We start from the raw sequence: 22,824 nt of genomic DNA on the forward strand, positions 1-22,824 counted from the left end.
GAATGCCTGGAATGTTCTGATGCCGGGCATCCTGGCGGTTAGCGGAGGGGGTTTGGGCAGGGGGATGGAGCATTGGAAGTTAAGACCAGGTTTAGCCTTTGTTCTCTTAAATCTGGCCTTCACAAGAGAAGGTCACGGTTGGCTTGTGGGTTATCTTTCATTTATTTGGCGTGGGCTACGGCCAAACAGTAGCCTGTGTAAAGTTGGGTTAATAAACCGTCAATTCGTAAACTCAATCCTCTGTCTAGACAATTGTTCCTTCATGATCTAGTCAGGTCATTACAATATAATTAATTTAAAAGTAAAAAAAAAGTTTAAGTAACGTTAGCAACATTCCTAGAGGTTATGATTATCTAGCTGTGAGAGATCTGTAAACGGTTATTATATTTCACCTTACTTTTTACCTGGGTCCCAGTATGTTTAGCTAACATTCCACTGCTTGTACTCCGTGTCATGAGCCAAAGATGTTTAGCATGTCAAGGAATGCAATGACGGCTAAACATACTGGTACACATAATAAGACTAGATCTCCCCCAAGTGGAGAAACAAATTATAGACGGCCAAGTTGTTGCGGAAGTGACAACATTTCGGAAAACGACAGATGACAGCGAAATAGCTATCGTAAATGAAATTGTTGTCCACAAATAAACTGTACAATAAAGACGTCGACGAAAAGGTAAAATACATAAATCAGTATGAAATTTAGCCATGTTATTATACTATACTTGCGTGTTGTGGGCTAGCTCTAGCTACAACATCCGCATGTCAAATGAGCCATACTGTCCGTTTATAGCTCACTAACTAACGTTAGTAATGATCAGATTCACCAACGACTTCTCTGGCTATTTACATAGCTAACTAGCTGTTGAATAAAAACAGTACAGTAAGCTGCGTTTCAGTCGCTGTCGTGTTATGAAACGAGCTTCCAAATTGCTTTACTGTAGCTAGGACAGTAACGTTAGCTAACTACAGTACTATAGCTAGCTAGCCTACGAATTCTGTACACTCTTGAAACAAGCAATAATGGGGTTTTACATCGGTGTATGATATCTAGCCATCTTACTAGCTGCTATGTCAAGTTGATTCCATGTATTTTGTAATTGGGATGTAGGAGGCTGAGTAAGCTAGTTAGTTTGGTAGAAGTAGGCCTAACACATAAATGACATGGTTAACGTTAGCTAACAAACATGTTTTTCTTAATTTGTGAATATCTGTCAACATTGATATCCATACTCAATTAATTTACTACTGAATAACTGGTTGAACTGGTCAAACGACCCAGAAGTGACAAACCCAAGTCTTTCCCTTTGTTGATGTAGCCTAGCTTATTCTGCTTTGTAGCTAAATTCGCCCATCTTAATTTACAAGCTTGACAGATTGTGTACAAGTGGGTTGAAATGGCCTCTGTCCACACCCAGTAAAAAACACAATGTGTGGGAATTCGTGACACAAGTCGGTTGTCTTAGTCGGGTTATAGTCCTATTCTTTCCTAACAGAGAAAAAGGGCTTGTCAATACTCGGCAAAATATGGGTTGGCTTTGGCATTTTGTAGAACTTGAGTTGATTCATATGCTACATGGCGTTGTCCTTGTATTCTGTGGTTAGACTAGCCTATAATTAGCAGGATCACAGTGTCACATGGATATGGTACAACATGTACCTGCCGCCTCTCCAGTGTTAGTGTCATTAACAGCACAATGTTATATAGGGCTGGAGGTCTGATATGAACAGTGTGCCAATGAAGGGTGTGTACCAATGTGTTACTTTGAGGGCTGTTGAATATGAGAACTGGGCTGTTGTTGTGAAATATCGCTACTGCTTTTTGAATACCACACTGCAGTGGAGCCATCTCTCTCTCTTCTGTGTGTTCAGCTACCTTCCCTACTCTTCCTCACCACACTGTGTCTCCTCAGGCTGCCGGTCCTAATGTGGAGGCGGAGCAGAACTTGCGTTGAGCACCTGCCTGTGTTGCCATGGGTTCACCCCCCTTGTTCCTGCTCCTCCTGGGCCTGACCCCTATGCTCCGTCTGACTGTTCATACCCTCCACACGTCCGCCCCTCCCGCGGCTCCTCCACCCTCCTGTGGGCCGGGCCAGTCATGGGCTGTCCGGTTGCACACAGACTCAGAGCTGCTGGAGGCTGACGGCTCCACCCTGCACGAGCTGGCCAGCATGGTGGCTGAGCAGGCTGGCCTGGAGAACAGGGGCCAGATAGGGCAGCTGGAGGGCCACTACCTGCTCTGTGCCGGCCCCGAGGAGGAGGGCAGAGCGGGGGACGTGCTGGCAGCCCACCCTCATGTGCTCTGGCACTCCCAGGAGCAGGTCCTCAGCCGCTCCAAGAGGGCAATGGCCTTCAACGACCCCAGATACCCCTTACAGTGGCACCTGGTGAGAATTGGGCCTAATTTGTCTTCTTTTATTTCCTCTTCAGAACTGTTTCATAGATAAGCAACATTTAGATCTACTTACGGCACACTTATAGCCTATAGAAGATTCAGATCTGTTAGAATGAACAGTGCTTTTTGAACTGAGTCACCTGTATGCCACATTTATTTTCATTCCTAATTTGCAAACAATGTCTTGGACTCAAACCATTGTCACTTCCCCGCTCTTCTCCTCCTCCATCCACGCTTTCTTCCTCCTCCTCTCCACCTACCCGCAGCACAACGATGTCAGGGAGGGCATGGACATCAATGTGACTGGTGTATGGGAGCGCAACATCACAGGGACAGGGGTGACAGTGGTGGTCGTGGATGATGGGGTTCAACACACCCTCCAGGACATTCAGCCAAACTATGTGAGTTTCATGCTGGCCACGTCTAGGCCTATTTCCTTTTTAGCTTTTTGCTGTTAAAAAGCATAAGATGACGCACACCTCAAAATCTTTTGTAGAGGTTCTGACTAACGGAGAGTAAACTATAAAAAGAAAGTAAGTAGCACACTCTAATTATGCTCCCAAATATTTCATGGGTATCGAAACCAACGTTCCGGCACGCAGTGCCTTCTTCAGTGTTAGGGTTCAGTGCCCTGAAAAAAGCACTGTGCCAGAAACGTTGGTTGCGATACCCATAAAATATTTGGGAGTATAATTAGTGACTTTCTTTCTATCATGTCATCATCTAGTATGTTATTTTCCAAATTCACATTCTCACAAATACGAATGTTGTCGTGCTTCATTCTGTCCCTTTAGAGTCCAGAGGGCAGTTATGACTTGAACTCCAACGACCCGGACCCCATGCCCCACCCGGACGCCCTCAGTGACAACCACCACGGCACGCGCTGCGCCGGGGAGATCGCCGCCGTCTCCAACAACAGCTTCTGTGCTGTGGGCGTGGCCTATGGCAGTAAAGTGGCAGGTACGTTGTGTGTTTGGAAAGCTGGGTTATGGTGACTGGCAGAAGTTTTTCCAGGGTTGTGTTCATTAGTGCACACCGTAGCAAATAGTTTTGCACGGAAAATGAACATTTGTGTTGCTTATTGGACAAGATCATGTAATTCCTCCCTGTTTGTCTGTTTTCTTTAGTTTTGTGCCTAGAGGGGAATTCAGACCCAAGTTACGCGCACATAAATGGAACTCTATTAACTTTTTATGCACTTTTCTCTCAATGAGTATTCTGATCTTGAACTTGGGCATCAGGAAACGCATGTGACAGCCAGCTAAAGGTTTGGGGTGGATATCATAGAAATTGAGGTGGCAGAGGTGTATGCCGTATTCTGACCGTGACTTAATTCCCTCGTAACGCACCACCTTAACGCGCAAGGAAGCCATGAATAAGGTCGAGCACCTGTCTGTTCAAAGTGGAATAACATCTACTATTTCCGATAGAAATAACACCCTTCTCCATGCATGGTAATGTAGAAGTTGATAAGAGCTAGGTAAATGAGTAATCTGTTTGGAGAAGGGGATTGTAATTTCAAATAGCAATTGTTTTAGAGTATTTTTCCTTATGATCTCTAGAGACGAATGTGAAACCAATCATGGAATATAACAAAATAATATCAACATGACATGTATTTCGGGCCTTTTTACTGTGCATTCGGAAAGTATTCAGACCCCTTGACTTTTTCCACATTGTTACGTTACAGCCATATTCTAAAATTGATTAAATTGTTTTTTCCCTTATCAATCTACACACTACCCCATAATGACAAAGCAAACACAGGTTTTTAGAAATGTTTGCTAATAAAAAAATAAAAAATACTGAAATAACCTTTACATGAGTATTCAGACCCTTTACTCAGTACTTTGTTGAAGCACCTTTGGCAGCGATTACAGCCTCAAGTCTTCTTGGGTATGACACTACAAGCTTGGCACACCTGTATTTAGGGAGTTTCTCCCATTCTTCTCTGCAAATCCTCTCAAACTCTGTCAGGTTGGATAGGGAGAGTTGCTGCACAGCTATTTTCAGGTTTCCAGAGATGTTCAATTGGGTTCAAGTCCGGGCTCAGGCTGGCCACTCAAGGACATTCAGAGAATTGTCCCAACTCCTGCGTTGTCTTGGCTGTGTGCTTAGTGTCATTGTCCTGTTGGAAGGTGAACCTTTGCAACTGTCTGAGGTCCTGAGTTCTCTGGAGCAAGTTTTCATCAAGGATCCCTCAGTATTTTGCACAGTTCATATTTCCCTCAATCCTGACTAGTCTCCCAGTCCCTGCCTCTGAAAAACATCCACACAGCATGTTGCTGCCACCACCATGCTTCACCGTAGGGATGGTGCCAGATTTCCTCCAGACATGCCGCTTAGTATTCAGGCCAAAGAGTTCAGTCTTGGTTTCATCAGACGAGATAATCTTGTTTCTCATGGTCTGAGAGTAATTTAGGTGTCTTTTGGTAAACTCCAAGTGGGCTGTCGTGCCTTTTTAATGAAGAATGGCTTCTGTCTGGCCACTCTACCATAAAGGCCTGATTGGTGGACTGCTGCAGAGATGGTTGTCCTTCTGGATGGTTCTCCCATCTCCACAGAGGAACTCTGGAACTCTGTCAGTGACCAAGGCCCTTCTTCCCCGATTGCTCAGTTTGGCTGGGCGGCCAGCTCAAGGAAGAGTCTTGGTGGTTCCAAACTTCTTCCATTTAAGAATGATGGAGGCCACTGTGTTTTGGTACCCTTTCCCAGATCTGTGCCTCGACAGAATCCTGTCTCAGAGCTCTACAGACAATTCCTTCAACCTCATGGCTTGTTTTTTGCTCTGACATGCACTGTCAACTGTGGGACCTTATTTTGACCGGTGTGTGCCTTTCCAAATCATGTCCAATCAATTGAATTTACCACAGGTGGACTCCAGTCAAGTTATAGAAACATCTCAAGGATGATCAATGGAAACAGGATGCACCTGAGCTCAGTTTCGAGTCTCGTAGCAAAAGGTCTGAATACCTATGTAAATAAGGTATTTTTTTAATATATTTTTGTATAAATTTGCAACAATTTCTAAAACCCTGTTTTCGCTTTGTCATTATGGGGTGTGTAGTAGATGAAGATTTTATTTTATTTAATTCATTTTAGAATAAGGCTGTAACGTAACAAAATGTGCTAAAAGTCAAGGGGTCTGAATACTTTCCGAATGCACTGTATACAGTAAAGGAATGAAATGGAGACCGAAGCTATAGGCTTCTGTATCACCAAACCTACTGAGTTGATGTACTCTATGCGGTCTAGAATGTTTTCATTATAAGCACAGGTTTTTAATTTATTTGTATCACGCTAAATATTAGCCACTATCGGTAGCCACCGTCAGTAATTCCCACATACATTTTATAACAGTCACTTTAGTGTCAGTTTTCTTCAATGTGTAGCTTACATTTAGCATAATTTCGTTCTGTTTACCTTTCTTTCCTCTGTCATGTCCGTGTAGTTGTTTCTGAGGATTGCTAGCAAGTGTGGAACATATTAGGCTAACGTTGTGCAATAATTTGGGACATGTTAGCCTATTTCAGGGTTTCCCAAACTCGGTCTTCGGGACAAGGGGTGTACGTTTTGGTTTTTGCCTAGCACTACACAGCTGATTAAGATTATCAAAGCTTGGGCCGCAGTGGTTAAGGGCGCTGTACTGCAGTGCCAGCTGTGCCATCAGAGTCCCTGGGTTCGTGCCAAGGCTCTGTCGTAACCGGCCGCGACCGGGAGGTCCGGCACAATTGGCCTAGCACAATTGGCCTAGCGTCGTCCGGGTTAGGGAGGGCTTGGTCAGTAGGGATGTCCTTGTCTCATCGCGCACCAGCGACTCCTGTGGCGGGCCGGGCGCAGTGCGCGCTAGCCAAGGTTGCCAGGTGCTTCCGGGTTGGATGTGCGCTGTGTTAAGAAGCAGTGCGACTGGAACCCAACCAGTCGCACTGCTTCTTAACACAGCGCGCATCCAACCCGGAAGCCACCGTGCACCTGGCAACCTTGGCAAGCGTGCACTGCGCCCGGCCCGCCACAGGAGTCGCTGTGTATCGGAGGACGCATGACTTTCAACCTTCGTCTCTGTACTGCAGTGCCAGCTGTGCCATCAGAGTCCCTGGGTTCGTGCCAAGGCTCTGTCGTAACCGGCCGCGACCGGGAGGTCCGGCACAATTGGCCTAGCACAATTGGCCTAGCGTCGTCCGGGTTAGGGAGGGCTTGGTCAGTAGGGATGTCCTTGTCTCATCGCGCACCAGCGACTCCTGTGGCGGGCCGGGCGCAGTGCGCGCTAGCCAAGGTTGCCAGGTGCTTCCGGGTTGGATGTGCGCTGTGTTAAGAAGCAGTGCGACTGGAACCCAACCAGTCGCACTGCTTCTTAACACAGCGCGCATCCAACCCGGAAGCCACCGTGCACCTGGCAACCTTGGCAAGCGTGCACTGCGCCCGGCCCGCCACAGGAGTCGCTGTGTATCGGAGGACGCATGACTTTCAACCTTCGTCTCTCCCGAGCCCGTACGGGAGTTGTAGCGATGAGACAAAATAGTAGCTACTACAACCATTGGATACCACGAAATTGGGGAGAAAAAGGGGTAAAAATTCAACAACAAAAAAAGATTATCAAAGCTTGCTCATTCGTTCATTATTTGAATCAGCTGTGTAGTGCTAGGTCAGAAACGCTAGGTGAGCCCCGAGTTTGTGAATCGTTATGGAACTCATATCACAGCCTGGTGCACAGTTCACGACAACTGGATCGTTATCGTACAGTTCCATGATCAGTAGCCTATTCTGCACTTTTCTCACCTTCCAATATTTTATGGATTGCACAATTCAGTATGGCAACTTTCAGGATGACTCAAACCACTGTATTTTTCATTCATCAATATATTTTGTGCGTAAAGGGCTCCAGACCATGATTTTTAAATACTTTCCTAACCCTAAATTATCTACAAGATTAGAGTATTTTAAAATCAACCATTTGTTGTGGAATCTGAGACAAATATGCATATATTTAGATGTCTGTCTTTTATCTATCCCTAGTATTCTGAACCCATTTTCTCTATATATTATATTGTCAATCAAGAATTCGAATTTTAAACGGATGGCTTTAGATAAATGTACTGAAAACTCCATGAGGAAATCTGTTGGCCAGCAAGTGGGAGTGTTTTCAGCAGTTTAATTAAATCTATTCAGTGCACATAATATGCCTCTCCCAAAGAGCTCGTTGCGCACCTGCATAAGGTAAGTCTGAATACCACATACTGAGACGTGCTGAAATCCAAATGTGTAGGAATGGCATACATTTCCTAAGTCTGATTCGTGCCCCTCGTGAATAAAGGGTGGTCTGGTCATTATGTTTTTGAAGTCTTTTCTTCACGTCATGTTTTGTCTGTTCAGGTATCAGAGTCCTGGATGGGCCGCTCACAGACAGTATGGAGGCGGTGGCTTTCAACAAGCACTACCAGATCAACGACGTCTACAGCTGCAGGTACAACAGTGTACAGCTCAGCCTCACAGGACTCTGAACATGCTTGGGTTGCTTATAATCTCAGCGTAAAGCAAACTACTAAGCGTAATATACAGCCAACCACCGCTCTAAGCATAGTTATGAAGATATGCCCTTCTCGCTCTAGCCCCCCCCCCCCCCCTGCTTCTCTTTAGCGGCTGTAGGAAAAATGTGTCTGACTCAACTGTTCTCTCCTCTTCCCTTTCCTCCTCCTTAGTTGGGGTCCTGATGATGATGGCCGCACTGTTGATGGACCACACCCCTTGGGCAAGGTTGGTTTGGATACAACACACGTTACTACACACAACCCATTTCTAACACATATTGCCAGTCCTGGTCTCTTTATAGAAATGCATTATGAGAATGCATTTTTTTGCGCCACTCTTCTGTTCCAGCAGAGGGCAGTATACTGTTGCACTCTACAGGGCACAGTTTGTGAGTGTCTTATGAGACCAAAAAAAGAGAGAGAGAGAACGTCTCTCACACGTACACACACACACACATTCTGAATTGAGACAGAGTGTCTGGCTTTTTCTGGTCATGTTCGTTGCCTACGTGTTCCCCACTCTCTGAATGGCTTTGGCAGGCACTGTGGAAGTGAATCAGAACCTCCAAATCCCCTCAGCCAGTCCTCATTGTCTAATAGAAATTCATGCTAGCTGTAGCATCCAGCTTTTCACAAACCTAAGAATGGAGGTATACACACATAGTGATCATATAGTTATAGGATTATAGTGACATACACTGAGTATACCAAATATTAGAAACACCTTCCTATTATTGAGTTGCACCCCCCTTTTGCCATCAGAACAGCCTCGTTGGGGTATGGACTCTACAAGATGTCGAAAGCATTCCACAGGGACGCTGGCCCATGTTGACTCCAATGCTTCCCACAGTTGTGTCAAGTTGGCTGGATGTCCTTTGGTTGGTGGAAAGAGGGGTACTTTTTACCCCTCTTTCTCTCCAATTTCGTAATATCCAATTGGTAGTTAGTCTTATCCCATTGCTGCAATTCTCGTACGGATAGGCGAAGATTGTGAGCCACGCATCCTCCGAAACACGTTCCTGCCAAGCCGCACTGCTTCTTGACACACTGCTCACCTAACCTGGAAGCCAGCCTCACCAATTTGTCAGAGGAAACACTAACTGGCGACCGTGTCATCATGCAATGCACCTGGCCCGCCACAGGAGTCGCTAGAGCACGATGGGACAAGGGCATCCCTGCCGGCCAAACCCTCCAACCCAGACGGCGCTGGGCCATTTGTGCGCCACCTCATGGGTCTCCCGGTCGCGGTCAGCTGTGACACAGCCCGGGATCAAACCCGGGTCTGTAGTGACACCTCTAGCACTGTGAGGAGGCCCGGTGGACCATTTTTGATACACACAGGAAACGGTTGAGTGTGAAAACCCCCAGCAGCGTTGCAAATCTTGACATAAACTAGTGCACCTGGCACCTACTACCGTACCCCGTTCAAAAGCACATACATATTTTGTCTTACCCATTCACGCCCTGAATGGCACAAATGCACGATCAATAACTCAAGGCTTAAAAGGTCTCCCCTTCATCTACACTGATATGAAGTGGATTTAACAAGTGACAGCAGTAAGGGATCATAGCTTTCACCTGGTCAGTCTATATAATGGAAAGCATGTGTTTTGTATACTCAATATTGAATATTCAGGTATGACTAGGCCTGAGAATGCTGCTCACCGATGAGGACCCTTGTTAACCATTTTAAAATGTTACTATATACTCTGATTGGCTTAATAAAGTCTACAAGAAGTTACTAGGCGTGACTGAAGCGAATGTTTCCTTGTTTTGCATGTAGGCGGCGCTGCAGCACGGCGTGATTGCTGGCAGAAGGGGCTTCGGCAGTATCTTTGTCGTCGCCAGTGGCAACGGAGGCCAGTACGAGGACAACTGCAACTACGATGGCTATGCTAACTCAATCTACACTGTTACCATTGGTAAGTGAATAGGAGCAATGTTGCCTGTCTGTGTGTGTGTGTGGTGGTGAGTGTTTTCTAATTGTGTGTGTGTGTGTGTCTCGTAGGAGCAGTAAATGAGGAAGGGAAGATGCCCTTCTATGCTGAGGAGTGTGCCTCCATGTTGGCTGTCACCTTCAGCAGTGGGGGCAGAACGCTACGCAGTATTGTGAGTCTGTACTAGTAGCAAACACACACATCATTTAGGGCGTTATCACACAGTTCTGAGTTGTAGTTCGAATCAGAGTTCCATTATATGTTGTATTTCTTTCCTTTTGGTCCGTTTGGTTTTACATCGCCAAATGTCAAGACGAATAACCTGTGTGTCCCAAACTTCATATTACTTTCGCTTTGGTCTTCCATCAACATGCGGGACTAAACAGCGCAATAGTCACTAACTATATTCCATAGCCTATATCCCCGGGTATAGCCCCCTCCCCTCTCCCCTAATCCGCATCAGATGCAATCATAAATGTGCTGCTACTCACAGAATGTTTCAGAGGTGCCAAGTTGAGGTACTGCGTGCATTTCATCAAATGCTCTCAGTCAAACAGCCAATAATACTGCACACCTCTGGTTCTTTTCCTGTGTTTGGTCCGGACTGCATTCTCACCTGCAGTGAACTGCACCACGGTACCAATGGGATCCCCCTTCCAAAGACTGGTTGTGCCTTGCCCCTTAAGACATAGATTGATGTGAAAGTTAGACAGTGGGATATTGACAGATGATACTGTACTGTGCCATCAGACATCTTTGAATGAAGCAGAGAGGACACATTGATGGCTAGTGAGCTAAAGGAAAACCGCCTAAAAACTGTATTTTGGGTGCTTAGTCCATTGTTGATATAGTCCCAGAACGCTTTGCATGTCAGCAATCAAGTTTTCAAGATATATAACTTTCAAAGTACAGAAATGCCGTCAGTATGCTGCATTTTGCATCATGTGATGCTGCGTTTTGAGCGAGAGCAAAGGAGAGAGTTTTTAGGAAGCTAGAGAGGAGATCTGTAAGGCAAAACTCTGTTTGCTGCTGTTTGTTGCCATCTCCTGGGTAACATGGTTTGGCCGGGTGATGTAAGCCCCGGGTAAAAACCATCAAACTCTCAACTGGCATCCGTGACTTCCTGAAAAGCCAAATCCACCACTTAACACCAGGCCAAGTGGTTTTAGGGATAGGCTCTAGCTCTTCTACCCTGTCGCACGGGTGCTCTGCACATTGTGTGTGTATCCCACACGGCACCCTATTCCCTATATAGTACACTGCTTTTGACCAGTAGTGCGCTATATACGCAACAGTGTGGCATTTGGGATACAGACACTGTATCCACCCGACTGCCACTAGCTGCCATGTGCTATTCTGCAGTGCCACCACTGCTATGCACCATTCCCTCATCACATTCACAACACATGGGATACCATTTGATGTTGAGCAGTGCTGCAGTCTGTGAGCTCGCTTTTCCGCTCTGTGCTGTCATGGCTTTGCTTTAAATAAGAGAAGGCATTCTAGCTGACCATATGTCTGTGGATTCTTCCTCCGTCCCTTTCCCTCCACAGCAGAGAGGCCGCATGTCGTGTTCCCGTCAGACTCTCTCCTCTCGGTGTCCGACCAGGCCCGTCGTCACCTATGATCAAACACCCTTAGCTGTCTGTCTGGGTCACCAACGCTCCAGAGAGGTCCCTTACTCCTCTGGAAGACGGGCTGTTTAGACGGCACTGTTAGGATCTGTACTGCAATTCTGCGTCCCAAGTGGCTCCCGATTTGTTTTCCTTTTTTATAGTACATTATATATTTTATATTAATTTGACAGGGAGTCGATGCTGAGACCAAGGTCTCTTTTTCCAGATGAGGCCTGTATAGCACCACCATGCACAATACAATAAACACATTCAACTACACATTCATATACACATTACCGTACACGAAAAGCCAAACACAATCATAAGAAACAGACACAATCTTCAGTGAAAAGGTCCCCTAACAATCTGAAATGCCCTAGAGGCACACATTCCTCCATTTTGAAAGTGTATTGTAGATCGTTCCACCCGTAAGGTGCTAAACAACTCAGTAGAGATGGAAGGGATGTCCAGAGTTGGCCATCCCTGAGCCCGGGTCCGGTAGCTCGTACGTAGGTTAACAATGAGACAAGGTATGGCGGAAGTTTATGCAGACGAGAAGAGAGCAATGCATTGATCTTCAAAGAGGGCCAGGTTACTTTCTGATACAAAATGAAATGATGTGTACTGAACCTATTGCCCATAATAAAGTGCATAGCGCTATGATAAACTACATCCAATGGCTTCAATACAGTGGCAGCTGCATTCATATAAATGTGTATGCAGGTCATTTGAATGAAGCCATTGGATGTAGTTTATCATAGCGCTATGCACTTTATTATGGGCAATAGGTTCAGTACACCTCATACCATACCATTGTCATGCATTTTATGCTCATAAGCTAGTACATATGCAAAAATACACCCTATACTCTAACCCAAAAGTACACACATCACAGAGCTCATATGTTATTCTCTCTTTGTTTATGTCAGATATTGAGCCCATGACTGTCCGGGGTATTTCCCGCTCAAGTCCAATAGGGAATAGGCTCTCGTTTGGGACTCAACCATAGTAATTTCTCTCCATTTGGAAGGGCTATGGGATCTATACTAGTATGCAGGTCTGAAATGCTTGAGCGTGTCAGTGATCATTCAGTAAGGCTGAAACGGTGACTATAGAGCCGGTAGAAATGCATGTGAAGCGAGAAAATGGCATCTTTATCTGTTACCCCCTTCCCCTGGGCAGATATGTTTATCAGTGACTTCCATCAGCAGCCTTTTTCTCCCTGCTGTCTCCCTGTCCCTGTAGTCCTATCAATCTCTCTCCCTCCTTCACCACTTCCTGTCTGTCTGTTTTAGCACTTCTCTCTCCTTGTCCTCCACCTTAATTCCCTCCATCTCCAACTCTCTCCATGTTTTATTTTCCTCCCTAGTCATCGCATAGCTCCTTACCACTGGCTGTTTGCAATAGTGTGAGAGTGTTTTGTCTGCATACATGTTTATGACTAATCTGTCTGTGTGTGTGTGTGTGTGTGTGTGTGTACTGTGTAGGTGACGTCAGACTGGTCACTGCAGCAGGGCACGGGCTGTACTGACGGGCACACGGGCACCTCGGCGGCGGCACCCCTGGCGGCTGGCATGGTGGCTCTGATGCTGCAGGTCCGGCCCTGTCTCACCTGGAGAGACGTGCAGCACATCATCACCTACACAGCCACACAGGTACAATACACATGACAACAGTGACATCATCACCTACACAGCCACACAGGTACAATCTACATGACAACAGTGACATCATCACCTACACAGCCACACAGGTACAATCTACATGACGACAGAGTGACATCATCACCTACACAGCCACACAGGTACAATGTACATGACAACAGTGACATCATCACCTACACAGCCACAAAGGTACAATCTACATGACAACAGAGTGACATCATCACCTACACAGCCACACAGGTACAATCTACATGACAACAGAGTGACATCATCACCTACACAGCCACACAGGTACAATCTACATGACAACAGAGTGACATCATCACCTACACAGCCACACAGGTACAATCTACATGACAACAGAGTGACATCACCCCCTACACAGCCACACAGGTACAATCTACATGACAACAGAGTGACATCATCACCTACACAGCCACACAGGTACAATCTACATGACAACACCACCTACATGCACACTTCACAGTCATGTAGACATACAGTGAGCTCTAAAAGTATTGGGACATTGACATACTAACCTCTCCCCGTTTTTTGGCCGCATTTTTGGGGGCTATGATATATTGTCCCAATACTTTTGGTCCCCTAAAATGGTAGTATTATGTCCAAACAGTGCTCTGGTTTCTAAACGGTTCACCTGATATGGATGAAAATGCCCTCCAATGAAAGCTGACAGTCTGGTATCATTTCAAATCCAGAGTGCTGGAGTACAGAGCCAAAATAACAAAACAGTCACTGACCCAATACAATTGTGGACCTCACTGTATGACCCCCCTTTATGTACTGTAGAATTCATCACTGCTACACAAGCACATACAGTTCCTAATTGTGTGTGTGTGTGTCTGTAGTATGATGTGCAAGGGGATTGGAAAATCAATGGAGCGGGCTTCCACCACAGTCACCAGCACGGCTTCGGCCTGCTCAACGCCTGGCGGCTGGTCAACGCTGCCAAGGTACCTCTCCACCTCACCCACTCCCTTCCTAATGTCTCAGCAGCACACTAATGTCAAGCTTTACCAACTACACTACTGACACCGTTAGGAGTGGTAGGGATTTTCTTTCAGCTAAGTCAATGTTCTGCTCATTTAAAATAGACTGAGGGTATACGTGAAAGTTTTTTGTTTTGTGCGTGTGTATTAATCAGGTGTGGGAGATGGTGCCGTTCCTAGTGTCCTATCAGAGCCCAGTGCTGAAGGAGGAGGAGCTTATCCCAGCCTATCCAGATCAACTCAACCTAACCTGGAACGGTTGGTAACGTTTGTGTGTGTGAGAATGAGCAAGCAAGCGAGTCTGAATATTTGCTGTTTCTCTTCTCTCTGCCAGTGCTCTCCAGAGAGCCCCTCCCAACAGGCAATCAGCAGTCTGCCCTTATTAGGCAATGTTCTTCAGAGTCTCTCTGTCACTGGGTACACTGACTGAACTATGGAGGAGAGAACACATCCCTACGTTCCCTCTCTCTCCCTCTCTGACACACACACACACACACACACACACAGTGTCACAGCAGAGATGTCTGTATTCCTCCTCCCTCCCTCTCTCTTCTTCCCTCCTAGTCCAGCGTATGCAGCCTGTGTGTTGCCTTTTCGGTGGTCAGAAGCAGAGCCAGAAGCACTGCGTTTCGTTTCCCTGCTGCAGCACAGCCGTGTGTGTGTGTGTGTGTGTGTGTCCAGTCTCACGTGACTAGGGTTCCTAAGGACAAAGCAGAGGAGGAGTTGTTGACAAAGGCTAAATGTTTTAGTCCAAGTGAGACATGCGTTTTGAATGAATGAAATTCGAGATATAAATCGACTTTGTATTTATACATGGAAATGATATTTCCGTTCATTAAAAAGTAAGCTAGTTTTGGTTATTCCCAACGATACATGAAGCAGGTTGTTATGTTAAACTACTCTATCACTAGGCTATTTGTTGTCCTTGTTGCTATGTGTTTTGGCCGGTCCATTAGCTTAAGGTCCAGTGGTTAGTGTGATCGCTATTTTCTTCCCATGTGAAAAGGGAAGACTAGAGTGTTCAGTCCCAAACGTTGGATTCCCAAAAGATAGGCACGTGTTGTTGTTGTTGTTGTTGAAAAGCCGCTGTTAAAAACGTCTTAAGATGTTTGTCAGGAGAGGAATGTACGGGGTGCATGCCAGGCCAGCGTTGATTAAAACCTCTGCCATTCAAACTGCATCCCAAATTGCACTCTGTTCTTATAGTGCACGAAGTCTGACCCGGGCTCATAAGGCTCTGATCAAAAGTCATGCAAATATCTAGGGAAAAGGGTACCACTTGGGATGTAGCTACAATCTCTGGCTAATTAATCTTCCCGTGTGTCGGAGAGGGAGAGAACAGTAGAAGCGAAGCATAGCCGTTGTGTTGATTTAGCTTCATTGAGTTGATTATGCAGACCTCCATATTGGTGAAAAATATTCTATCATTTCAGAGCTTGGAGCATTTGGGTTGCAACAAGTTTGTGCATCATTTAATATGAAACGTGTATGAAAAGGCAGTAACACACTCTTAAAACACACCAGTCGTGATTATGTGGATGAGGAGTGAGATTCTCATTAAAAGTCACTGTCTGTGTGGGAGGGTCTCTGAGGAACTCTTACCAGTCCTGTATGTTTGGAAGATGATTGGACTCCAGGAAGAGTGCATACTTTCTCCCCTCCCTCCCTCCATCCATCCTGCTCTACCCCTATACACTCTGCCCCTCTCGCTGCACCCCTTCACCACCAGTCTCTCTTCCTCCACACCTTTGTATATCCCTCCCTCTAGCTCTCCTTCCTTGGCCTGGGGAAGTGTTTTTCCCTAGATGGTAATGGAGCATTAAGGCCCATTAGAAAACATGGGGTGAGGAAATGCCAGTGAATTACAGTACGCTGCTGCTGCAGGTCAGGAATCCAGAGTGAAACGGAGGCTCCGCTGTGAGGGACTTACAAGTCTGTCTGCTCCTTGCATGTTCTACGACTGAGACATATTGTATTCCTCTGGGGGGGGCGTGAACATTTTACTCTACTTGTGAGTACCAGATGTCCTCACAAGAATTGGCTGTAGAATATCGACAACAGAGCCATTGCACAGTGGATGGTGCAGTAACAATGTTAAAGGCTTCTGGGGAAGATTTGGGTGTAAAAGGAGACCGCTCAGACAGCAGTCAAGTTACGAAAATGTATTTGAATGTCCCAACAGGCATCTGATACAATTGCTAAAACAATATATAGTCATTCTGAATGAAGAAGACATGCATCATTACAGACACTGGGTAATATGAGACTGATGACACTTTCAACAACTTTCAATTAAACATGAGGACAGTGATACATGATCTTGAACAGAGGCGAAAACAAGATTGCAGGTGTCTGGGACAGACGCATATACAAAGATCTTATGGGGAAATACAGTTTCACACTAAATGGAATGGCCTTAGATGGCCTTTAATTAAGATTGGACCTATGGGCAACCAGGGTAAAGGTCAATCACGTGTGGCCACAGCCGACCCTTCACTGTTTATATGTAGTTTTCATTGGCTCCTCTGCTCTTCCCCTCACTCTGCCGTTCCTATAGAAAGACATATTCATTCATTAGGATCTCTGTGCTCCTCTCACCCCAGTCACTGCAGCTGACCTCAGGCAGTCCGGGATGCAGACCTTGGAGCACGTGTCTGTCACCTTGACGATGGTCCATTCTCGCCGTGGCAACGTGGAGATTGTACTACTCTGCCCCAGTGGCATGACCTCACTCATCGGGGCGCGCCGTACTCTGGACATGTGAGTTAGCGCACGCACACAAATCAAATGAAAAGCTTATTAGTCGTGTACATAGATTTGGATAATGTTATAGCAGGTGCAGCGAAATGGTTGTTTCTAGCTCCAACAGTGCAGTAATAACTAGGGATGCACGATATATCGGTGAACATATCGGAATCGGCCGATATTAGCTAAAAATGCCAACATCGGCCTGATGTCTAGTTTTACGCCGATGTGAAAGACCGATGTCAAAGCTGACGTGCATACCTATATAACGGAGGTACATGACGTCATGACGCCACGTAACACTTAGCGCTACATGTGCTACAGCATTCCTAACCTAGCCCACAATGTCTGCTGTGTGGATGGAGCAGTCAACAAGTCGAGCAGTCATTTGAAAGAGTAAGACATTTTCAGTGTGACAACTCGAAGGCGAAATCCATTAAAGCCAAGATAATGGAATTCATTGCTCTTGACAATCAACCGTTTTCTGTCGTGGGTGATGTTGGCTTTCGCCGACTGGTCGGTCACCAGTACACACTACCTAGTACTCTCTTTTTCAGATGTTTCCCTACTGGAGTTAAACGGTAATAGTGTCACTGCTAAATAAAAAAAATAAAAAATGCTATTAGCTTTACGACTGTCATTTGGACCAGCGACATGAGTCTGACAGCACAGTGGGTCGTCAAGGATTTTGTACTGAGGAAGTCGTATTGCATGTTCATGAATGTGCTGGTTGTCATGCCGCTCCTGCCATTTCAATGGCATTTGACAACATGTTTGAAACATGAACACACTAGCTAGTTCCATTTGAACAACTGACTGGAGTGTGTGTGTGTAACCTTTTTTTTATTTAACTAAGCAAGTCAGTTAAGAACAAATTCTTATATACAATGACGGGCAAACCCGGACGACGCTGGGCCAATTGTGTGCAGCCCTATGGGACTCCCAATCATGGCCGGATGTGATACAGCCTGGATTCGAACCAGGGACAGTAGTGACACCTCTTGCACTGAGATGCAGTGCCTTAGACCGCTGCGTCCATGTGTGTGTGTTAACTATTTAACTGCACTAGAATGCTTAAAAGGCCGCCAATTTTTTTTCTATAAGTTTTTAGCAAGGAAAATATCGGTATCGGCCAAAAATGTAATATCAGTGCATCACTAGTAAATGCAGTGCACACAGACACTATATATTCAAAAGTATGTGTGGGCACACCTTCAAAGTAGTAGATTATACTATTTCAGCCACACCCATTGCTGACAGGTGTATTCAATCAAGCACACAGCCATGCAATCTCCATAGACGAACATTGGCAGTAGAATGGCCTTACTGAAGAGCTCAGTGACATTCAACGTGGACCTTTCCAACAAATATCTGCCTTGCTAGAGCTGCCCCGGTCAACTGTAAGTGCTGTCATTGGGAAGTGGAAACGTCTAGGAGCAACAACGGGTCGACCGCGAAGTGGTAGACCATACAAGCTCAGAATGGGACTGCCGAGTACTGAAGCGCGTAGCTCATAAAAATCAACTGTCCTTGGTTGCAATACTGACTACTGAGTTCCAAACTGCCTCTGGAAGCAACGTCAGCACAATAATTGTTAGTTGGGAGCTTCATGAAATGGGTTTCCATGGCCGAGCAGCCGCACACAATCCTAAGATCACCATGCACAATGCCAAGCGTTGGCTGGAGTGGTGTAAAGCTCGCCGCCATTGGACTCAGAAGCAGTGGAAACACTTTTTCTGGAGTGATGAATCACACTTCACCATCTGGCAGTCCGATGGGCAAATCTGGGGTTGGCGGATGCCAGGAGAACACTACCTGCCCAAATGCATATAGCTAACTGTAAAGTTTGGTGGAGGAGGAATAATGTGCTGGGTCTGTTTTCATGGTTCAGGCTAGGCCCCTTAGTTCCAGTGAAGGGAAATCTTAATGCTACAGCATACAATGACATTCTAGATGATTCGGTGCTTCCAACTTTGTGGCAACAGTTTGGGGAAGGTCCTTTCATGTTTCAGCATCACAATGCCAATGTGCACAAAGTGAGGGCCATACAGAAATGGTTTGTCGAGATCGGTGTGGAAGAACTTGACTGGCCTGCACAGAGCTCTGACCTCAACCTCATCGAACACCCTTGGGATGAATTGTAACATCGATTGCGAGCCAGGCTTAATAGACCAACATCAGTGCCCGACCTCACTAATGCTCTTGTGGCTGAATGGAAGCAAGTCCCCACAGCGATGTCCCTTCCAACATCTAGTGGAAAGCCTTCCCAGAAAAGTAGAGGCTGTTATAGCAGCAAAGGGGGAACCAACTCCATATTAATGGCCATGAATTTGGAGTGAGATGTTCAACGATGTTCAACTTTTGGTCATGTAGTGCATGTACACACTGATTTTAGTTTGACATTCTATTTACTTACTCGGGAAAAAAATGGCACAAAATATGACATCCTTGCCTCTGTCCTTTTGTGTGTTACTCCAGGGATACCTCTGGTTACTCAGACTGGACGTTCTCCACTGTGCGCTGCTGGGGGGAGAGAGCCGAGGGCCAGTACAGGCTGCAAGTCTCTGACCACAGTAAGGACCAGTCTTTGTCTCTCTGTCGTTCACCTGTCTGCCACTGGCTACAGTATGAGCTCTCTGTTGCTCAGTCATCATCCCCCCCCCCCTCTCTGTCTTTGTCCCTTTCTTTGTTTTTTAGAAGACCCTGTGTTGACCCTGGGCTCTCTAAAGCACTGGAAGCTCACTCTGTACGGCTCCTCTCTGTCCTTCGAAGAGGTCAAGGAGAGACAGAGGTCAGGAGACACATCACTGTTAAAACAGCAGCCTGCATTGATATAAATAGAAAATATGTCTAATTATATTTGTTATGCGTTTTTGGGTGCTCTATTTTTAAAGGGAAGGGATGTTTAGTCATTGGTGCTCCCTTAGTGGATGTGAGCATTGATTTGGTTGTGTGTTTTGATTGACAGTGTAGTGGAGGAGGCTATGGGGGGGCAGTATCTGGACAGCAGTTTCTCCCTGCCCTGTCCTGCAGGCATGGACATCCCCTCTGAGACGGTCAGCCCGTTCACCTCCAAGAGCCTCAAGGTATGTTACACACACTCACACAAAATAAATATGCCTCATTTTGTCATTTCCTCCCCTCACCCATCACCATGTCTCTGTGTAGTCTCTGCTACTGCTGGGCTGCTTCGCACTCTTCTGGTCCTTGTACTACACCCTGGAGGTGACCCTGGCCAACCTGGACTTTAGGGGACTGTGTCGGCGGGGCAGGGGGACGCGGGGCTCCCGCGGGGGCCGGGGGAGAGGCACTGGAACTCTGGGGGACAGCTCTGAGCTGGAGATGCAGAGTGTGTTGGACTCAGAGTACAAGGTGCCCTTCATCACTGGCGACACTGCCACATAACACTGGAGAAAACCTCTGTCCTTTCTCCTTACGACATCCCACCCGCTGCTCAACAGTCTGGGCCTGGCACCAGTGGGGCCAACTGAACTGGAGACTGAACTATGTGGGCTGGAACTGTGTGCTCACTGGCCAACCCATTGCTCCCCAAGCCTGTGGCCTTTTATCAGTGTTGCAGTGCCCCATGTGTGTGAATAAGTGTACTGCGGTGGAGCAACCTAAACCCCCTGAATCTCTCAGGACCCTCCGGTCTCACCTAGCAGTGCTATAGAGGTGGTAGTTTGACTTGGTCTTTGGGTTGGAGTATATATCACTAGTTTGGTTCAGTCCCATACCTGGGTCTTTTAGTGTGGGACTAGGTGTGCCGGACAACCAGACAGAGCATCACTCCCAGGGCGGTTTCCTGGACAACCAGACAGAGCATCACTCCCGGGGCGGTTTCCTGGACAACCAGACAGAGCATCACTCCCGGGGCGGTTTCCTGGACAACCAGAAAGAGCATCACTCCCGGGCTGGTTTCCTGGACAACGATTAAGGCTAATCTTGGTCAGGATTAGGTTTAGTCTGGGTTTATGGCAAACTTCTAAAGTTTATTAGGTGTGTACCATGGGAAGGCATTACAATGCTGTGTGTGTGTGAATGAGTTTTAAAATGTAAATGGTGTTTGGTTTTGAGGATGTGTGTGAGTGCTCTTGCTTATGGTTTAAGTTATTTTTTTAAATTAAAGGTGTTACTTTTATAAAAATGTTGCATTGTAATTTCAGAAAATGTCCATAATACACTGTGTACAAAACAAACACCTTCCTATTATTGAGTTGCACCCTCCCTTTTGCCCTCAGAACAGCCTCATTTTGTCGGGGCATGGACTCTACAAGGTGTCAAGCATTCCACAGGGATGATGGCCCATGTTGATGCCAATTATTCCCACAGTTGTCAAGTTGACTGGATGTCCTTTGGGTTGTAGAACAAGTTGCTTTCGGTTTTGATCCACCAGCTTCAAACAGCTGTAAAATAATGTATTTTTTGCAACGATTGAGATTGTACAATGGTTCCCAACATTATTCAATGCTTGTTTTTGCACATAAATTGAGCGAACAGTGTAGAATTTGAGCAGCTAGGAAATAAGCAATTTCCACTAGATAAGTCAGAACAGCTTTCCTATTTTAACAGATGCCGTTCTGGTGGGAGATTATCACAGGTACGATAATATTGTGAAACACTATTAGCGACAGATATTTGATGGACATTTTCTGAAATTACAATACAAAAAATAAATCCTCTGTGTAGAAACTTTAAAGCTACAATATATAACTATTTGGGTGAACTGACCAAATTCACATAGAAATGTGAGATATTTAATTCCTATTGAAAGCAGTATAAGAAGCAGTAGATCTGTTCTATGTGTGCTATTTCTATGCTTCCCATTCTGAAGTTTTGTTTTTGCTTCTTTTGCTTTTGGTTTTGGACACCAACTTCAAACAGCTGAAAATACAATATTTTTGGTTATGGAAAATATATTTCACAACGACTTAGATGGTACAATGATTCTCTACACAATGGCGGTTTTGTCACAAACTGAAATTAGGGGGACTATTTTAGCAAACAGGAAATGGTGGAGCGATTTCTGCATAGTGCACCTTTTTAACTTAATTATTTTGTAAACAGACCTCCCGTTTGGGCGTGGTGGTTTTGGAATGTTATTTTGTGCAGACTATATACATTTTTCTGGTACTTGAGCTTGATTTGGAGGTTGAAGATTTGGAGGTTGAAGATTTGGAGGTTGTTTTAATTTTTTTTGTATCAACTGTAATATGTTACAATCAACAATATTTCGGAGTTTGATTTTTTTTAATGAACTGAAACAAAGATTTTGTGTTTACTGGACTAAACTGGAAGCCTGTTCCAGTCACAGCTTGACTGAGTAAAATGAATTGGAGTTTCAGGCTGGATCATTCCCATCATTTCCCTTCCAATCATACTAGAGGAATTTAGGACGAAGTCAGTGCTATCGTAGGCGTGTTTTGGACTTCTAACCCCTTTTTTAAACATTGTCTGACCTACAACAGCTGGGTTGTTGCATTAGTCTGTGTGATTAACGGGGGTTGAGGTAGAGTGGTGTTTGAGACACGGGCGGATCCCGAAAAAATTTTATTCTCACAAAAAACGTGTGAGCGACAATCTATTAAAAGCTGACCCTAGTCGTTAGAAGGCAAGAGGTTCTTCTACATAGATCTTTGGAAATCCCAGGACATAGTCTTATACTGTAATAAGCTCATATAGTTTGTCACAAACTCTAAACTTGTCACTGACTAATTGGATATTCATTTCCCACTGAGCAAACAATTTCTGTACTTACAGCATTCTTATTCATTTATGCATTTTTTGCTTAACGATCCTTATTTGTGCATTGACATTTGTCAATAAAACTCATGGATGCAAGTATTTATGTCAAATAGTTTTTTCCACTTGGAAGCCCTGGTTGTCCTGAAAAGACACTGGTAAAACACTTCAATGTGAGGCTAAATATGAGGGC

General features: G+C 45.5%; 1 protein-coding gene across 1 annotated transcript; it reads left to right on the forward strand.

Annotated features, from left to right (window-relative positions):
• Positions 1-528: 528 nt before the first annotated feature.
• pcsk7 (proprotein convertase subtilisin/kexin type 7) lies at positions 529-22,733 on the forward strand. Its single transcript, XM_021587611.2, has 16 exons — positions 529-676; positions 1,914-2,387; positions 2,662-2,796; positions 3,190-3,355; positions 7,766-7,856; positions 8,092-8,146; positions 9,704-9,842; positions 9,929-10,029; positions 12,961-13,128; positions 14,004-14,108; positions 14,300-14,402; positions 16,748-16,904; positions 19,368-19,462; positions 19,587-19,680; positions 19,858-19,975; positions 20,058-22,733. The coding sequence occupies exons 2-16, from the start codon at positions 1,974-1,976 to the stop codon at positions 20,292-20,294; spliced, it is 2,178 nt and encodes a 725-aa protein (XP_021443286.2). The 5' UTR covers positions 529-676; positions 1,914-1,973; the 3' UTR covers positions 20,295-22,733.
• Positions 22,734-22,824: the final 91 nt, after the last annotated feature.

Source organism: Oncorhynchus mykiss, chromosome 27, assembly GCF_013265735.2.
Source record: "Oncorhynchus mykiss isolate Arlee chromosome 27, USDA_OmykA_1.1, whole genome shotgun sequence".
Classification (NCBI taxonomy): domain Eukaryota; kingdom Metazoa; phylum Chordata; class Actinopteri; order Salmoniformes; family Salmonidae; genus Oncorhynchus; species Oncorhynchus mykiss.

Coding starts and splice junctions, on each gene's coding strand:
- pcsk7 (XM_021587611.2), top strand. CDS start 1,974: ATGGGTTCACCCCCCTTGTTCCTGCTCCTCCTGGGCCTGACCCCTATG. Junction 9,843..9,928: donor AATCTACACTGTTACCATTG/GTAAGTGAATAG, acceptor TGTGTCTCGTAG/GAGCAGTAAATGAGGAAGGG. Junction 19,463..19,586: donor GCTGCAAGTCTCTGACCACA/GTAAGGACCAGT, acceptor TTTGTTTTTTAG/AAGACCCTGTGTTGACCCTG.